The 17458-nt window shown below is 53.7% G+C and overlaps 1 protein-coding gene across 4 annotated transcripts in view; it reads left to right on the top strand.

Annotated features, from left to right (window-relative positions):
- KLC1 (kinesin light chain 1) overlaps nucleotides 1-17458 on the top strand; it is a 66004-nt gene that overhangs the window by 17702 nt on the left and 30844 nt on the right. For all 4 annotated transcript variants that reach the window (XR_008201227.1, XR_008201228.1, XM_052659684.1 and 1 more), the window contains exons 2-9: nucleotides 4135-4396; nucleotides 6125-6355; nucleotides 9462-9540; nucleotides 9937-10162; nucleotides 13565-13652; nucleotides 14230-14331; nucleotides 16599-16772; nucleotides 16913-17012. Coding sequence is in view for 2 of the 4 variants with exons in the window: in XM_052659684.1 (XP_052515644.1) it covers nucleotides 4136-4396; nucleotides 6125-6355; nucleotides 9462-9540; nucleotides 9937-10162; nucleotides 13565-13652; nucleotides 14230-14331; nucleotides 16599-16772; nucleotides 16913-17012 (1261 nt within the window). In the remaining 2 variants the exon portion in view is untranslated. The remainder of the gene's footprint in view (nucleotides 1-4134; nucleotides 4397-6124; nucleotides 6356-9461; nucleotides 9541-9936; nucleotides 10163-13564; nucleotides 13653-14229; nucleotides 14332-16598; nucleotides 16773-16912; nucleotides 17013-17458) is intronic.

Below are 17458 nucleotides of genomic sequence, written 5' to 3' on the forward strand. Positions count from 1 at the left end.
GATGGCATCACCGACTCAATGGACATGAGTTTGAGCAAGCTTTTGGGTTGATGATGTACGGGGAAGCCTGGCGTGCTGCAGTCCATGGGGTCACAAAGAGTTGGACGGGACTGAGCGACTGAACTGAAACAATTTCACGTGGTTAATTAGAATAGCCTGAGGCCAGATGTTGTGTGTGTCATCGAGGGGAAGGGGAGGGGAGTATTTCTGAGCCCTTAACCACGTCCCAGGTCAAGTGTGTATCCGTGCCACTTGACACTGAAGTGAGATCGATGCTCCAGTTGACAACGCAGGTGAGCGAAAGGCAGGGTGTCTGATTGGACTTGGATGCGTTGGCCCTGAAGCTCGTCCCCGGGTGCCTGTGAGTAGTGCCAGGCCTGTGCTGGCCGAGTCCCCCTCCTGCACAGTCTCCTCAGGGCACACTCCTCAGCAGGGCTGGAGGGAGGGCTGACAAAGAGGGTGTCTGAGATCGCCTGGACGCCAGTGTTTTTTACCTTTTAGACGTCTCTGTGTCCTCTGCCTTAAATCTTTGAGCTCTTCACTGTGATGGTCTGCAAAATAGTGTTTGCTCAGAAAGGTGGTTTCCAGATCAGTCTTTAGCGGCAGAGTTTTATTTTTTGGCTTATTTTTTATCTTCATTCCCTGACCAGGCACTGGACCCAGGCAGTGACAGCAAAGAACCCTGACCACCTGGCCACCAGGGAGCCCCCTCAGAGCTTCTTAGTTGGCATAGGCTCTCACCAGTCTTGTTTTCTAGCTCTCTGCTGTTATTCATAGGGCGCTCTTTACCTTCACCTGTGTGTGTATAGATCTTTGCCTAAATTTTATTCTGGATTCTTTTTTTTTTAACTTTTAATTCTTTATTCCATATGGAATTTATTTTAGTGTATAGTGAGAGTAGGAATGCACCTTCTTTCCCCCTAAATAGACAGTTGCCTCATGTTATTTTTTTATATACCCTACCTTTGGTTATAATGGCCTGGCTTGCAAATGAGAGAGATACTGAACAGACTAAATCCAGGTGCCATTGTGTGCTCTCCTGTGATGAAGCAGCGAGCAGGGTTGTGTCCATGTGATGGTGACCCCGATGGGAGGTAAGGAAGCTGTTGGGATAAAGGTGTGTACCTGAGGAGTAGCGTGAGGTATGAGCTGGGGAGATGGACAGTTTGGGGAGTCTTGTTCTTGTAACACAGTATTTGAAAAGTTATCTTCTGGATGAGGCAGTGAAGGTATTTTGTGTTTATTGTAGAGGGCAGAGGTTGGCTCAGTGGGTAGAAGTTACAAGGGGGAGTGGTATCAACGTAGCAGAAGGACTCACTTCCTAACTGAACTCTGGAGCAGTCTACCACGGAACTGTCCAGCAAAGCGCCGAGCTGTAGGCCTGTGTCCGCAGGCCTGGTGGGGTCATTTGTCAGGGGCGTTCCTGACACCTCCGCTCCCAGGAGGGGTGGTGCTGAGTCCTGCGTGGCTGTTCTCTGGCCACTGTCCTCAGTGCCTCGCCTGCCCCCCCTCCATGCACCAGAGCCTGCAGGGCCCTGCCCCCCATCCATGCACCAGGGCCTGCAGGGGCCTGCTCCCCCTCCATCACCAGGGCCTGCAGGGGCCTGCCCCTCTTCCATGCACCAGGGCCTGCAGGGGCCTGCCCCCCCTCCATGCACCAGGGCCTGCAGGGGCCTGCCCCCCCTCCATGCACCAGGGCCTGCAGGGGCCTGCCCCCCCTCTATCACCAGAGCCTGCAGGGCCCTGCCCCCCCTCCATGCACCAGGGCCTGCAGGGGCCTGCCCCTCTTCCATGCACCAGGGCCTGCAGGGGCCTGCCCCCCCCTCTATCACCAGAGCCTGCAGGGCCCTGTCCCCCCTCCATGCACCAGAGCCTGCAGGGGCCTGCACCCCCTCCATGCACCAGGGCCTGCAGGGGTGGTCTGCCACCCACAGCACCCAGGAGGGTTGGGCCTTGCCATGGTGTGGGGACGGCTTGTGGCAGAGCCAGGCCTCGGGCTGCCCACTGCACCGTGAGAACTGTGGGCCCAGGAGCATTTGGACTCTATGCTTAATTTTCTCTTAAGAGTTTTTAAAAAATCTGCCTTAAGTGAGTTTTTTGGGGGGCTGGGGTGTGTGTGCGTGCACGCATGCATGCATGTGTCCACGTAACACTTGTACTCACTATTCTTGTGCATGGCTGAAACTGTTAACAGGAGTGTGTGAGCGCAGTGCCCTGTGGTGGTTTTGTCACATGTTCCTTAAGGAATTAAAGGCGGGCTTCTGTAAGTGGATTTACTTAATTGAGGCGTCTCCGTAATTAAAGCGGCCATTCTTTTCTTTCTGTTTTGTTTTGCTCCTGTAGTAAAGTCTGCCGTGTGTGGTTTTCCTCCTTTTATGGAAACACTCTGTCCCCCTTTCTCTTTTTCGTGAACTAGACTGTTCCCCCTTCCCTTTTCAGCCACTGCTACAGCCTGTAGAGGTGCGACGCTGCCCCTCCTTAGAACCCGACATGGCTTTCAGGGGAGAGGCAGGGCACCGGAGGCAGTCGCGGGCTGGGCAGTGAGTGCAGTGGGTCTGTGTGTGCCCAGTGTCAGTGAGGGGCGTCTCTGGCCTCTCTCCTCCCCCACCCCTGTTCCTGCCGTTAGAGCGCAGGGGTCTTCGAGCCTCACTCCCGGATCCTGGAACGCCTGGTCTGTATTCCCTGCCTCCACACTGCTCCCTGGGAGTGCCCGTGGCGAGGACTCTGCTTTCACTGTTGTGCCTGAGTTAAGTCCCTGCTTGGGAACTGAAAGTGAAGTCACTCAGTCGTGTCTAACTCTTTGCGACCCCATGGACTGTAGCCTACCAGGCTCCTCTGTCCATGGGATTTTCCAGGCAATAGTCCTGGAGTGGATTGCCGTTTCCATCTCCAGGGGATCTTCCCAACCCAGGGATTGAACCCGGGTCTCCCGCATTGTAGACAGACGCTTTACTGTCTGACCCACCAGGGAACTGAGATCCTGCCAAAAAGCCCTTTCCCTGTACCTGGCATCTATCAGTCCATCCATTCACCGGATGGTCTGTGGGCACAGGAGCTGTCCTGGGTAGTGTGCATCCGGCGGGCCACAGGGTCGAGTCCTTCTGCCTCAGAGAGAGAGCTCACATCCACAGGGATATAAGATAACGAGAGAACAGATTCTGGTGTCGCAGGTGCTCTGCGGGAAGTCACCCTGACACAGTGGATTCCGACTTCCGTCCCTGTCACTCTCCTGAACAGGCTTTCCTGATGGTCCCTGTTTATGGCCTTAAAACAAGTGAATTCTAGAGTTTAAAGGCAGACACTGAAAGCTACGAGACGGTAGTAGAAAGAGCCGTTGCTTCGTTCGGCCGTCGTCCCCGCTTCGCTGACGTCGTGTCGCGCTGTGCCTTTCTTGTTTAATTGTTTGCCTTCTCGGCTGTGCTGGGTCTTGGCTGCTGCCGGTGGGTTTTCTCTGGTCGCAGTGTGTGAGCTCCTCGTGCTGCGGCTCCCGGCTCTAGAGCGAGCGCTCAGTCGTGGCCCACGGGCTCAGTTCTGCAGCCTGTGGACGCCGTGTCCCCCAGGTTGGCAGGCAGATGCGTATCCACTGGACCACCAGGGACGTCCCGCCCGGAGTCTTCCCAGCTCTGGTCACGCTGCGTCTCCCATGTCACCAGGCTGCGGTCAGGCGCAGTCCTCTTGCCGCTCTATTGCTCTGCGTTCCTTTGCTGGTTTCTCTTTTTGTAGCCGTGACTCCTTCTCAAGGTTTTATCTGGTAAATATGTGATGGAATTTACTGACCCTCTGCATTTCATTAAGGAGAAAACAGCTGGTAAACATTCAAGGGAAAGTTTCTTCACTGAGGCCATGTGTCTTGGAAACGCCACGTGGATGCTCTGCTGCTTTTAAAGCTTGTCATTACTGTCATTTCTGTAAAAAAAAAATTCAGACACAAGCCAGAAAAGTAATTAATTCGGCCTGCAAAGGAAAACCAGAAACAGTGTAGATAACAGTATTTCAAGGGAACAAATCATACTATTCTTAGTTTTCACCTGTTAAAATGTTGATGTAAAAGTCTCCATATGTGTCCTTTACTAAAGGTGTAACATAAATTAAGCCTGTAATGAGATGTCCAACTCTTTTCTTTTTCCATTCTAGAATGTATGACAACATGTCCACAATGGTGTACATGAAGGAAGACAAGTTGGAGAAGCTCACGCAGGATGAAATTATTTCCAAGACAAAGCAAGTAATCCAGGGGCTGGAAGCTCTGAAGAATGAGCATAATTCCATTTTGCAGAGTTTACTGGAGACACTAAAGTGTTTGAAGAAAGATGACGAAAGTAATCTGGTGGAGGAGAAATCAAACATGATCCGAAAGTCACTGGAGATGTTGGAGCTTGGCCTGAGTGAGGCCCAGGTATGGCCTCATGACATGACCATGAACTTGCCAGTCTGGGAAGATGGAGACTTTGTTTGAAATATGAGGTTTAAACTAGAGGGCAGATACTCACAGGATAATCGAAATCAGCTTATATGTGGGTTGTGTATGCTAGGCAAATGATGATTGATTTGGGCATCCCTCAGTTTTAAAAAGTAGAGTGGAAAACCCTTCGTGTCAGTTAGGGTTTGATTCGGCTGCACAAAAAGCAAAAGCAGCGGCTCAAATGTCAGAGTCGAGTGTAGACTACATAACCGAAGTGGGCCGTCCCTTTCCAGGAGCGGGCGGGGACGCCCCTCAGCGACACTGGGGACACACAGACGGGCTGCATTCGCTTTCCAGCCCGCGACCGCCTCGGGTGCCCTGCCTCTCCCCAGAAAGCCGCGCGTGGCGCCAGCAGCTGCTCGGTCGTGTCTGTACAGACCAGCCCCCCGCCGAGCCCAGGCTCTAGGGCTGCGTGGCTGTCCTGCACGCCAGCCCGCCCGTCTCGTGGGCCAAGACAGAGTCTGGCTGCAGCCACATGACTGTCCTGGGGCTGCGAAGGGTGCAGGAAGGTCGTGCCTCCCTCTGCTTCCTTGCACTGTGCCCGGCACTCTGCTTACGTTTCACTGACTCCACGGGCTCATCTAGTTGTGAGGGACACTGGGGAATGGTGCCTCTCCCCTTGAACTCCCAGGTTCCTGAGCCGAGGGAAGCGGGGTGAGAGAGTGTCAGCCCGCAGCTCGCTGTCTGTGAGTGGGAACCTCCTTGGTCAGGCTGGCAGATGTTGGAGTTAACAGGAGGAGGAGGAAAGAGCCCCCTATCCTAGACTTCCAGGTTTTAGACCTGGGAGGGTGATAAGAAGGCAGGGCTGGTTGACCGACTGCAGAGGACAGACTGACTGAAGCCAGCCTTCCTCCACAGCCCTTGTCCTCCCAGGAGCTTGTCTCTGCTCCAGGCAGGCCCTTCCCTGAGGCCCGTCAGTGTACCCCCGCAGAGCCCAGTGGGCACCCCCGCCTGCGAGTGCATCCTTGCCCCGTCACCAGTCCACTCCGCACGTGTATCTGGTGTGTGTGCGTGGCATTTGCTCATGGCAGAGAAACTCTCTTGGCACCACCTGGATAAAAAGTGAGCACGGCTTCATCCGAACAGCAGCTGCCTGCCCGTCGCCAGTCCATTAGAGCTGCCTCCAGGCAGAAACAGTTGGAATTGGTTTGTAGATGTTCTGAGCAGGCCAGGGTTCTTTTTTTTTTTTTCTTTCAAGAGAGAAGGAAGAGGCGTTTAATTTAGCTGTTGTTTCAGTCAGATCCGGCTGCTAGAACAGAATGCCATCAGGTCAGGGCTTCAGCAGTGGACGTTTGTTTTCCACAGTCCTGGAGGCTGGAAGTTCGAAGTCAGGGTATCAGCATGGTTGGCTTCTGGCGGGAGCCCTCTTGCTGGTTTGCCAGTGGATGCCTCCTTGCTGTATCTTCAGCAGGCTGGGGAGTGGGGTGGGCAGCGAGGCAGAGCCAGAGAGAGAGAGATGAGCGTGTCATATGCTTGAGCGTGCTCTGCACGTGGCCGGAGAGTGAAGGGTGGAAATAGTCAACGGCAAACTGCTTGTGCGTGCTCTGGAGCACGCGTCTGCGAGGGTCAGCTGGAGCCGCAGCCCCAGGGCGCTGCTGGAGGCGGGAGGTGGCGTTTGTTAGGCTGAGCGCTGCAGTGCCATCAGCGTCTCTGTCGGTCCAGGTCATGATGGCGCTGTCAAACCACCTGAACGCCGTGGAGTCGGAGAAGCAGAAGCTGCGTGCACAGGTGCGGCGTCTGTGCCAGGAGAACCAGTGGCTGCGGGATGAGCTGGCCAACACTCAGCAGAAGCTGCAGAAGAGCGAGCAGTCTGTGGCTCAGCTGGAGGAAGAGAAGAAGCATCTGGAATTCATGAACCAGCTGAAAAAGTACGACGACGACATCTCTCCTTCGGTGAGTGGTCCCACAGGAGTGCGGGACTGACGGTGGCGCCTTCCCGCCGCCGTGCTTCCTTCCCGCCGCCGTGCTTCCTTCCCCTCCAGAGCCTGCGTGAAACACGACCGGGGTTAAGGGTCCTGGGGCTGAGTCCCTGGGCGAGTCGTATACGTTCTCTTTGGAGTACTTTTCTCATACGTGTTTTTTTTGAACCATGGTCAGAAAATGTAAAAGTGCTTGGTAAATACAAAATAAATGCAGAGAGGAGCCACGGCCTTCGGGAAGGGCTGTCCCGGCCTGAGATCTGCTGGGCGCCCCGGCGCTTGCCGTCGGCTCCGTGCCCAGCCTGCCGCTGGACGTGCCGTCAGCAGTGCCCGTCCAGCCCCCTGTCGTCCGGGCTTGGAATGCCTCGGTGGCTTGTGGTGGATCCTGGCTTTGTCTTTGAGGCGCCCCCTCCCCCAGGACACCGCTTGCTCCTTCTGCTCGCTCGCTCGTGCGTCTGCCTTGGCCTGTCTTGGGGTTCCTGGAATGTGAGGGCCCCCTAGGGTCTTGGTCCGTTTCTCCTTCTCTTGGTGCTCTCTGGATGTTCATCCCATGTTACTGTTGTTTCTGATTCAGTTAATTTTTAGATGAGTAACCTTTTTTATTTTGGAATGATGTTAGATTCACAGAAAAGTTGAAATGGTCCTGTGAAGAGAATCCCCATATACTCTTCACTCGCTTTCCCTGGGCTGGGAAGGTCCCCTGGAGAAGGAGATGGCGCCATTCCAGTGTTCTTGCCTGGAAAATCCCACGGACGGAGGAGCCTGGTGGGCTGCGGCCCACGGGCCACAGAGCGTCGGGCGCGACTGAGCGTCTCCACTCTCCTCCTCCTGCTGCTGCGTCCCGTGTCTCCCGGCACATGTCTGAGCTGACTCTGGCCGGGTCTGTCTCCAGAGAGCAGCAGGCTGCACACCTCAGACAGCAGATGCTTGTTCCTCCTGCTCCTGGAAGCTGGGAATCCGAGGCTGCAGGGTGACAGCTTTGCTGGAGTCTTGGCGAGGGCCTTCCTCCTGGTGTGTCGCCACACGGCCCCCTTGGTGCTCGTCTCCTCCTGTTGCTGTCATGGCACTGATGTAATCACGGGGGCCCCAGCCTCAGGCCTGCATCTGGCCCTCGTTACCCTCGGATATCATCATGTTGAGCTTTAGGGCTTCAGCATGTCAATTTGGCGGGGCGGGCGGGGGACAGACGTTCCGTCTGTAGCAGTGCCTGTGTTAAAAGCGAAAAAGTGCTGTTGCCGCGTTGCTGTGGACGAAACTACAGCCTTTGTTTGAGTTCCCCAGTCCTTCGTTAGTGTCCCTTTTCCTCTCTAGGATCCAGTCCTGGCTGTCACGCTGTGTTCAGAGCTGAGATTTGCTTACTGTCTGTATAGTTCTGGTGTGATCTCTCTGTGATCTGTGTGCCGCTGAGAGGTCTGCGTCTGTGTCTCCAGTCCGAGCCCACGTCCCGTCTGTTAGAGTAGTCTGCATTGCCCCAGCAGACCTGCACTCACTCTGTGTCTTAGCCCGGGCTGCCGTGCAAAATGCCACGGGCTGGGTGGCTTAGAGCACCGACCACGGGTTCTGCCATAGGTCTGGAAGCGGGGAGTCAGAGGTGAGGGTGCCGCAGGGCTGGTTTCTGGGGGACTCTTGCGCGCGTTCAGACAGCTGCCCTCTCACTGCCCTCACACCGTGCGGTGGGCACACAGGGCGGGGGAGCTCGCGCTGGTGTCTCAGGGCCCAGCACCAGGGCCTCAGCCTCATGGTGTTTCTAACCGGTTCCCTCCCAGAACCCCGTCTCCACACGCGCCACTTGGGGTTGCGGCTTCACCGTGATCTGGGCCGTGGTTAGTCCAAAGCGCCCTGTTTCATTAAACCTGCTGTACTTCTCTCTTGCGTCTCTTAAGTCAGGGGCAGCTGATGTTTCGATTTAAAAAACACACTCCTGTAGGCTGTTGTGCAAATAAGAAGAGAGGAGTTGACTCACCTGGAAAGCGAGGTAGCGCTGAGCAGTGGAAAGCTGTCTCTCAGATTCAGAGACGTTTACAACTTTCTAATTTGGAAACATGTCTGGCTTGGAGAAGAGATGCAGTGAGCCAGCCCCGCCTCCCCTTTCAGGGCGCGCCCGTGATGCCTTCCTGCCCTGTCCCTGCTCCTCCTCGCGCTGCTGGTACATCTCGTTGGCCTGAGGGGTCTCCTGTGGGGGCCAGGGCCACACCCGGGAGGCTGAGCAGGGCGCTGCGCCTCCTCTCCTCTGCAGCCCAGACTCCACTTCGCCCATGATCTCTGCAGAGGCCACTTCGCTCATGATCTCTGCAGAGGCCTTGGTGGCGTTTCCCACTCAGGACCACTCACTGCACGTAGTGGTCACGGCCCTTCAGTCGTCTTTCATCTGGGACAGGTCCTTTCACGGGGAGAGGAAAGTCTTTTACGACATCGGTGTTCCTGAAGGATGTAGGCCAGTTACGTCATGCGTTGTTCCTCTCACGTGTGTGTTTGGGTTTGTGTCCTGGTTGGGAGTGTTGGAATGCGACGTGTGCCCCTCAGGATGTCCCCTCCGGAGGAGCCTGCTGTCCGCCTCTGCCAGGGTGATGCCGAGTTCTTACCTGCTTGAACTGCTGTCCGTTCACCCCGTCGTCTGGTCACTGTCTCTGCCTCAGGGCTCCTCTCTTGGGGACCCGGTCACAGGCTGTCACACTGCTCCTAGGGGTCCTGTGTGGTGCTGGGTGGGGAGGGGGTGTCTAGCCTGCCAGTTCCACAGTCTTCAGAGATTCGCCATTTTAATCACTTGCTTCCAAATAAGACGAGAAAGCACTCCTTGCTCTTTGCACTTCCTGGGGCCCGGGTGGCGACTCGGGCACAGAGGTGCCTGCGTGGTCTGTTTGTGGCTCCAGCCTGCACAGGTGCTTTGAGTTCAGGTCAGCAGGCTTCCCACTGCTCTTTCCTAAACTGATGGATAAAGCAAACTGTGGCTAATCCTAGATTTGATCTGGAAAGAGAACGGTCTTTTCTATTTTTAATTAAAATGAAACGTATGTCAAAGATATCCAGTGTAGCTGTTATAATATTCGTGAAACTAATACTGTCCTGGGTTGGTTTCATAGGAGGACAAAGACGCTGATTCCACCAAGGAACCTTTGGATGACCTCTTCCCAAATGATGACGACGACCCTGGTCAAGGAAGTGAGTTGGGAGTGGTGGGTGAGTGGTGGCCGGTGGATGGGAGGTGGCCTCTCCTCTTGGGGGTAATTGCTGTTATTAGTGGGTGCTGGCATGCTTGTAGCCCGCCTTGCAAAAGCGCGAACATACACCCAGACTGCCTCGCAGGTCGCCCTTTCTGAGATACAGTCGCGGGTTCAGCCGGCCCCTAGTAAAGGGGCGTGTGCTGCCAGCTCCCCCCGGGATCTGGGTTCTCTGTGCGCGGAGGAGGGGGGTTCTCCTGGGGCTGCGGCAGCCTCGCTCCGCAGTGGGGGTGTGCGCAGTGGGGGTGTGCGGAACCCCGGCCCGACAGCCTGCAAAGGAAGCTCTGGCTGGTGTCCCGGGCGGCCTCCCCGCGTCTGAACTGGCCTTTCTCCGCAGTTCAGCAGCAGCACAGCAGCGCAGCGGCGGCCGCGCAGCAGGGCGGCTACGAGATCCCCGCGCGGCTGCGCACCCTGCACAACCTGGTGATCCAGTACGCCTCGCAGGGGCGCTACGAGGTGGCTGTGCCCCTCTGCAAGCAGGCCCTGGAGGACCTGGAGAAGACCTCAGGCCACGACCACCCTGACGTGGCCACCATGCTCAACATCCTGGCCCTGGTGTACAGGCTAGTAGTCTCGTCTTTTCCTCTTCACCCCACCCAGACGGCGCTTCCAGTGAGCTTGCCCCGAGGATGTGTTTCTATAAATTGCTCTGAGCTGCTTCTCCAGCCTTACCATCCATTTGTCTTCAAAACAGTCGGGTTCAGTTCAGAACACGGAGCTGCTCCCTGGCAGGAGCGTCACCCTGTAGAGCGGACGCTGCTTGGGACGCCCAGGCCAGCCTTCTTCCATCGGGCCACCCTAGACTGGTGGTTATTTTTCCCCTCAGTACTTGGTGTACCAAGCTCCCTTTGCCCAGAACAGCCTCCCACTCCTCCTGCCTGGCCCCCAACCTCTCTGATCTTCGTCAGCCCTCCTTCTTGACTCCAGGGCTCCACGCGCCCTTCCCCTGTTGGCCCTGTAACCCTCGGCCCCGCCTCTCTCATAGCTCCTGCTCTGTGCTTGGCATCCTCGTTTGAATTTTGTCATCTCTTCTTCTGGAATCCTGATTCTTTGACGTTAAGGACCAGGTTGTCTCGTCTCTGCTTTGAGTTACACCCTTGAGCGTGTTTCCTAACTCAGAAGCCCTTGGTGAACTTGCTGAATGGAGTTCAGTAGTTTGCCTGTGGCCCTGGGCAGTGGTCCACCAGAGCCCTTTGCTGAACTGAGCTGAGAGGGAGCGGGTCGGTGAGTGGGGACCTGTGGAGGGGCAGTCACTCCCGGGACAGGGCTGGCTTGTGGTGGCTGCTCCGCATGGCGGATCTCAGGGAGCTGCACCGTGTTCCTTCCTTAGTTTGATTGTTTACAGTTCAGCAGGCATTTTTGAGACCCAAGTGTATGTAAAACTTTGGGCTGGTTCTTGTGAAGCTGTACAGATGAATACATAGCACCTGTTCTCAAGGAGAAGCAGGATACTGGACTGGAAGTCAGGCAAGTTCGGTTTGTATCTCTGCTAAGTGGCCACTAGACTGAAGGTGTTGTCCGGAGCCCTTAGCTTTTCTGAGCCTCAGGAGGATTGCAAGGGTTATGAAATGTGATGTTACCTGGCAGTGTGAAGTAGATAGCATTCCCTAAATGTTTCTAAAGGAACTTAGCACCTTGTTTAGAGAATAGGCTGGTTATGTTCATGTGTAATTACGGAGGCAAGGAGACTGTCATTAGTAGACTGGCACAGGCGTCGGGATCCCACGGCAGCCCAGGGCTTAGTTCTCAGTGCTTCCACTGCCGGGGCCCAAGTTCAGTCCTTGGTCGGGGAACCAAGATCTTGCAAGCCTTGCAGCATGGCCAGTAAGTAATAAAATAAAATAACACAGAAGTGTTGATGGAATTGAGAGATGCCTTCTAGTTGAGAGGATTAGGGGAGGCCTAGTGGAGGGGTGCGAGTGCTTTCAGGGGCCTTGCAGGATGTGTTGGGGACTGACGCCTCCTTCCCACGGGGCAGAGCAGCGGGAGTGTGGTAGGAGTGGGCGATGGGGCTGCAGGGGACGTGCTTGAACGTGCCTGTGCCCAGGGGCTGGGTCTCAGAAGAGAGCTGTGGGAGAGTGGAGGACAGAGCGGGGTGGGGGCCGGGCCACAGGATCTGCTGGGCTTGGAGCTGAGCACCTGAGTGGGGTGCAGACGGGAGCCGGAGGGTCTGTGAAGAGGAGTGAAGAGACAGGAGCGAACCATCGAGAGCGAGAGACTGTTTCTGGCTAACCCTGGATATTTTTCTTGTGAGTGAGTTAGGTGAAAAACGCACGTAGAACGTGACGGGGATTCGTGGCACGTAGAAGGCTTGGTCACGTGGATGTGCTAGGAATCTGATGGCCGCCTCTTTCCCGTGGTGCTGCAGTGTGGAAATGTTTGGAACAGCAGCTGTGTCTGTGTTCATACTGTGTTCAGTGCTGAGTCCCAGAGCTGAGCCATGACTCAGTATTTCAGCTTTCTTCTAGTAAGGGACATTTAATTTTAAGCTCTTTGTGGGGAGGGGTATTAATGTTATACTGATGAACATCTTTTGCTCAAGTTTTGCGCAAAAGATTGTGAATTTTTTTCAGTGTCAATTCCTAAGTGGTAAGGTTCTACACCTTACACGCTTCTTAATACAGATTGCCCGGCGGCTCAGGAAGGTGGTGCCAGCTCACGCTCCCCGACCGTCGCCAGCCTGGGGCGGGGCTGGCCATCTCCTGCTCTTTATCACTGAGACGCACAGCTTTGTGTGTTAATCTGTGTTCTGTGATTCTGCTTTCTTAGTTACTTGGGCCTTCTGTGATTTTGCCCACTTCTGTACTGGGATCTATTTTAATGCTGGCAAGGTATGCATTGGTTTTCATTTGAGTTTGAATTTTTGGATGGGCTTGTGGGATGCGTGCTGAACCCCGCCCCCCCTCCCCCCAAGTTTCTGATTCAGCAGGTCTGGGGAAGGGCCAGGTTTCTGACTGGTTCCAGCTGGTTTGGAGCACCTGCTCTTGGTGTGGCCGCCCTCTTGGCTGATTGTGGTCCCTGGCGTTTTATGACAGGCCAGTCTCACAGCAGCGCCCAGTGTGCCTGCCTCATCTGAGCCGTCTCTCTCGGCATTGGGGGATGGCTGTGGCTGTGTTTAACTGGGGCTGCTTCATACCTGCTGACTTTCATAGGAAGTTTGAGTCAGTTTAATATAAGATGTTAATAGTATAACATAGTATACGATGATAATATAAGTTTAATATAATAGAAAACTTTTACTCGGTGCAGTCAGTGCCCTTTGAGGACCCAGCAGCTTCAGCCGTCTTCCAGGGCGGCGCGGGCGGAGCCTTGCTGGGTGGCTGTCCTTGCGCGCTGGAGCCGTGTGCGCGCTCCGTTTCACACAGCGCATGACTGCTTTGCAGCCCTTCGGTCAGTCGGTAGCACTTAAACCCAGGGGGCTGGCCTGGGCCCCAGCTGCTTCTGTCTCCTCACCGTTAGCAGGCCCCTCCACTCCGCCCTGTGTCAGCGGGCACAGCTGTGTCTGTGTGCGCGTGCCTCATCCTGAGCTTCTGCTTTGGCAAATCAGTTAGCTTCTTAGAGCGGCTCTGTGAGTTACGTCCTTCCTTTGCAGTAGGCTGGTTGAGGAGGCCACGTGACACGCCAGGCCATGCGGCCGGCAGCTGGATCTGCTCTGCCTGCCTGCACTGTCTGTACGGCCACACTTAGCTGTGCGGGGCAGGGCACATGCAGACCCCTCGGCACATGGGGCGGTATCGTTCCAGCGGTCTAGCTTAGCGGGTCCGATTCCCAGCTCTCCTTGCCAACGTGTCTGTTGAGGGAGTCTTTTCTCCTACTGTTAGGAGCGTTTTTAATAGTTTTAATAGCTAACTTTTCATTTTTTTTAATAATTGAAACTTAACTTTTATTTCCTTAGTTCCAGAATTACATTTTAAAAAGCTGTAGTAAGCTGTGTCTAAACAAATAATTGTGTGTTTTTAATTTAGAGACCAAAATAAATATAAAGACGCAGCTAGCCTGCTGAACGACGCCCTGGCCATTCGCGAGAAGACCCTGGGCAGAGACCACCCTGCGGTTTGTATACTGGCTCTTCCATCCTTTTCAAGCTTTATTGTCCCTAATACGTTTTTTTTACCCAACTCATTTCACTGTTAAACTCAACAGGGAAGATTTAAGAGCTGCCCTCTCACTGGATGGCGCAGGTAGGACTTGCTGGCTCGGAAGCAGTGCTGAGCCCTGGGGTGGGCGGCTCACACCGAGCAGATCTCAGTGTTCACCTGTGTTGTTGATCACCCACCTCAAATGGATCACGTGCGGTGATTTTGATCCTGGATCAAATTGCATGTACTTCTATAAATTTTTTCCTAAAGAGTTTGTATTGTCTTTTTATCTATTTTGGTTGGTTTTGTGGCTTCCAAGTGAAATTTAAAAAAAAATCAAGATCATGTTGGTGCTGCTTTGTTAATGGTCTGTGGTGTTACTCTGTGGCCCACCGTGGACAGCGATGTGGCTCTCTCACCTCTGAGTGGAGTCACGGTCCTCCATTGGCTGGAGAGCACGTCCGTCGCGCACTGGGGGCCGTGTGTGTGTGGCGTCTGACGCCCCCTCCGCCGTGGCGCTTACCGTTCTCCCTGGTTCCCTGTGTTGGTAGGTGGCAGCAACTCTGAACAACCTCGCGGTGCTTTACGGCAAAAGAGGGAAGTACAAAGAAGCCGAGCCGCTGTGTAAGAGAGCTCTGGAGATCAGAGAGAAGGTGCGCCCGGGCTGGTCCTTGTTCCCCAGACGCTGCACTTCATGCTTTTAAATAATTCACTCTACGTTTTGAGATGGGACCATGGAGACACACCCTCACTGGCCGAGCACCAAAAATAGGCCCTTCAGTCTGGCGTGCAGGCTGAGACGCAGCCGACGGGCCCTGCCTGGGAGTCTCGGGGGAGTCGGGGTGCAGAGGGTGGAGCCTTGAGTTCTGGGCCCTCCCAGCCTGAGGCCTAGAGTGGCCTCAAAGTGACTCGGCTGAAGAAGGAATTTCTGAGGCCTGTGAGTGCCAGGCATGGGGCATTTCATTTACAGTGGGGCATGTGCCTGTCAAGAAGAAAAACATGAAAATTAAACGGTCACCAAATATGCTTATAAAACTTAATGCAAACTAAAAAATAACTCGGAACATAGATGAAGGCACTGTCGTGGACGTTTAGTGTCGGTTCGTGCAGTGTATTGGAGAAGGAGATGGCAGCCCACTCCAGTGTTCTTGCCTGGAGAAGCCCAGGGACGGGGAGCCTGGTGCGCTGCTGTCTGTGGGGTGGCGCAGAGTCAGACACGACTGAAGCGACTCAGCAGCAGCAGCAGTAGTACAGTGTATGGTGATTAGGTGTTTTTAAAATGGATCTTGTTAATTTCCACAGTACTGCATATAGCTGTGTGTTCAAATGTTGCAGACACTGGGCAGGTCCATGTCATGATATTTTAATTTGTGTGTGTCATTGTTATCAGATGTTATATTATCAAATGTTACTTATTGATACTGAGAGATTAATCCTTTAATTTCGAGTCATAATGGCAAGGACTTGGGAAAGGGAAAATGAAAAGAAGCTCGTTATCAGATCATACAGGAAGGTTTGTCCATGCTGTCATTTGTGTGATATTTATCAAGAAATGAAATTTTTATTTTATTTTCTATTTACCCACTCAGGTTTTGAGAGGGCTGGGGTTAGAATCAGGGAGAACCACATATGTCTCACGTTGTGGACTATGAACTCCGGATGATGGTCTGTTAGGCTCTTCCGTGTTTATTTGCTCTCATGCACTCATCTGGCAAACATGGATTGAGGACTTGGGACCCTCACTTGATTAGAAGGGATGATTTGGAATTAGCCACAGCCTCTTCCCCGGGAGCACGGTCCACCAGGCAGACACTGGCTTCTGGCTGAGAGCTCAGGGAGAGCGCAGAGCAGCAGCCTCTTCAGGTCCAGGGCTGCGGCTGTGCTCACATGGCCTCCTGCCATCAGTCGGTCTGGAGCCGAGTCTTAGGGCTTCCCAGCCAGGGAGAAGAGGGCGACCCAGAGGGTGGGGAGGCGGCTGCCTGGTGGGTGCCCAGGGCGAGACCGAAGGCTTGTTCAGGTCCTGAGCGGGAAGCTCGGTGCTTATTCTTCGCCCTGTGTGCCAGCACCTTCCTAGGTGCTGAGATAACATTGCATCTAGACACGGAGACAGAGCTCTCTGAGGCTTGCGTTTTAATAGGGGAGAGTCAGGCGACAAATAGCTAAGTTGATAAATCAGGCGGTTTTGAGTAGTGATACTAGCAAAGAAGGAAAAAAACCCAAGTGGTGTACTTGTGAGTTAACTGGGTGGGGACGGACTCACGGGTCCCTTAAATTGGATATAAGGAGGTCCCTTCTGAGGGGACCTGAGGCCTGCAGGATGAGTTGGTGGGAGTGGGGAGCTGGGTGGGGCTGGGAGAAGACTTTTGGGTGTCTGGGACAGCACATTCGAGTTTGAAGAGCCCTGCAGTGAAGTTTGAAGTGTGAGGACCTGGTTTGTGATCACAGAATCTGGTTTTAAAGAGGGGATGTGTAGGATACTAGCTGAGGAGCTGGAAGTTCCTTTTGAGGCTGTTCTTCACAGGAATGCGTGTAATGCCATCAGAGTCAGAAAGGGCTGGGCATGAGTTTGGGCATGTTTAGAACTTGGCAGTCTTACTAGATAGCCTTTATAAAATCCGGTTTCTTCATCTTTAGAATGTCCATAATATTACCTACCATGTAGGCTTATTGTAAGGATTCAAGACTCCAAAGCTTGGGAAGGAAATCAGCACAGTTTCCTCCCTCCCCCAAGAAGAAGACTCAACTAATGCTGGTTATTTTTGTACTGCATGGGTGGCTGTTTAAGTATGATAAGCCTGGAAGCAAGGCACAGTCCTCTTGATGTTTAGGAAGAGCCTTCTCATGGTAGGGTAGGGAGTGGGTTGGATGGTACCCTGTGAAAAAAATAACAAGTGTTTCTAATGCTATTTTTTATTCCTAGGTTTTGGGAAAAGATCACCCAGATGTTGCCAAGCAGTTAAATAACTTGGCCTTACTGTGCCAGAACCAGGGCAAGTACGAAGAAGTGGAATATTATTATCAGAGAGCCCTCGAGATCTACCAGACAAAACTGGGGCCTGATGACCCCAATGTGGCCAAAACAAAAAATAACCTGGTATGTTGACGGAAGGTCAGCTCTGTAGATAGATTCCTTTCTTCCTGAAGCCTCAGCGCTGTTTCATAGTTTAACCTGTAGATGAGAATGTGTGCTTCCCCACCGTATGAAGAGTAGTAAGTGCTTTGTTTTATTTTAAGGCTTCCTGCTACCTGAAGCAAGGGAAATTCAAGCAAGCAGAGACCCTGTACAAAGAGATCCTTACTCGCGCACACGAAAGGGAGTTTGGTTCAGTGGATGGTAAGAGGTGCACTTTTGTTTCTAAGCAGATTAGCTGTAGGGTGCGTTAAACATGGGGATTTCCAGTTTAAAACTCGGTAATACTGAGGTCATCACAGTCAGGGTGATGGCCCACTGCCTCATGTGTTTCCAGGTTGCCCTCACCCAGAGTCTGTGCTTGCCTTAGGCACAGCCTGGCTGCAGTAGCTCCAGAGAGCCTTTCTGGAGTCCTTAACTGCTTTCTTGAATTGTTCTGTGGTCCAGTGGCTCTCAAAGTGCTGACAGGAACCCAGCAGCTTCAGCACCACCTGGGACCTGTCAGAAATGCAGATCCTCCACCCATCCCAGTCCTGCTGGATTGTCTGACGACCGTAAGGAGCTGAGGCCTGTCTCCTTTATAGTCCTTAAAGTGTTGTAGGTGCTTAATACACAGTTTTGGAATAAATATTTTGTCAGACTTAAATTGC

The sequence above is a fragment of the Budorcas taxicolor genome, chromosome 21 (genome assembly GCF_023091745.1).
Source record: "Budorcas taxicolor isolate Tak-1 chromosome 21, Takin1.1, whole genome shotgun sequence".
Lineage (NCBI taxonomy): Eukaryota > Metazoa > Chordata > Mammalia > Artiodactyla > Bovidae > Budorcas > Budorcas taxicolor.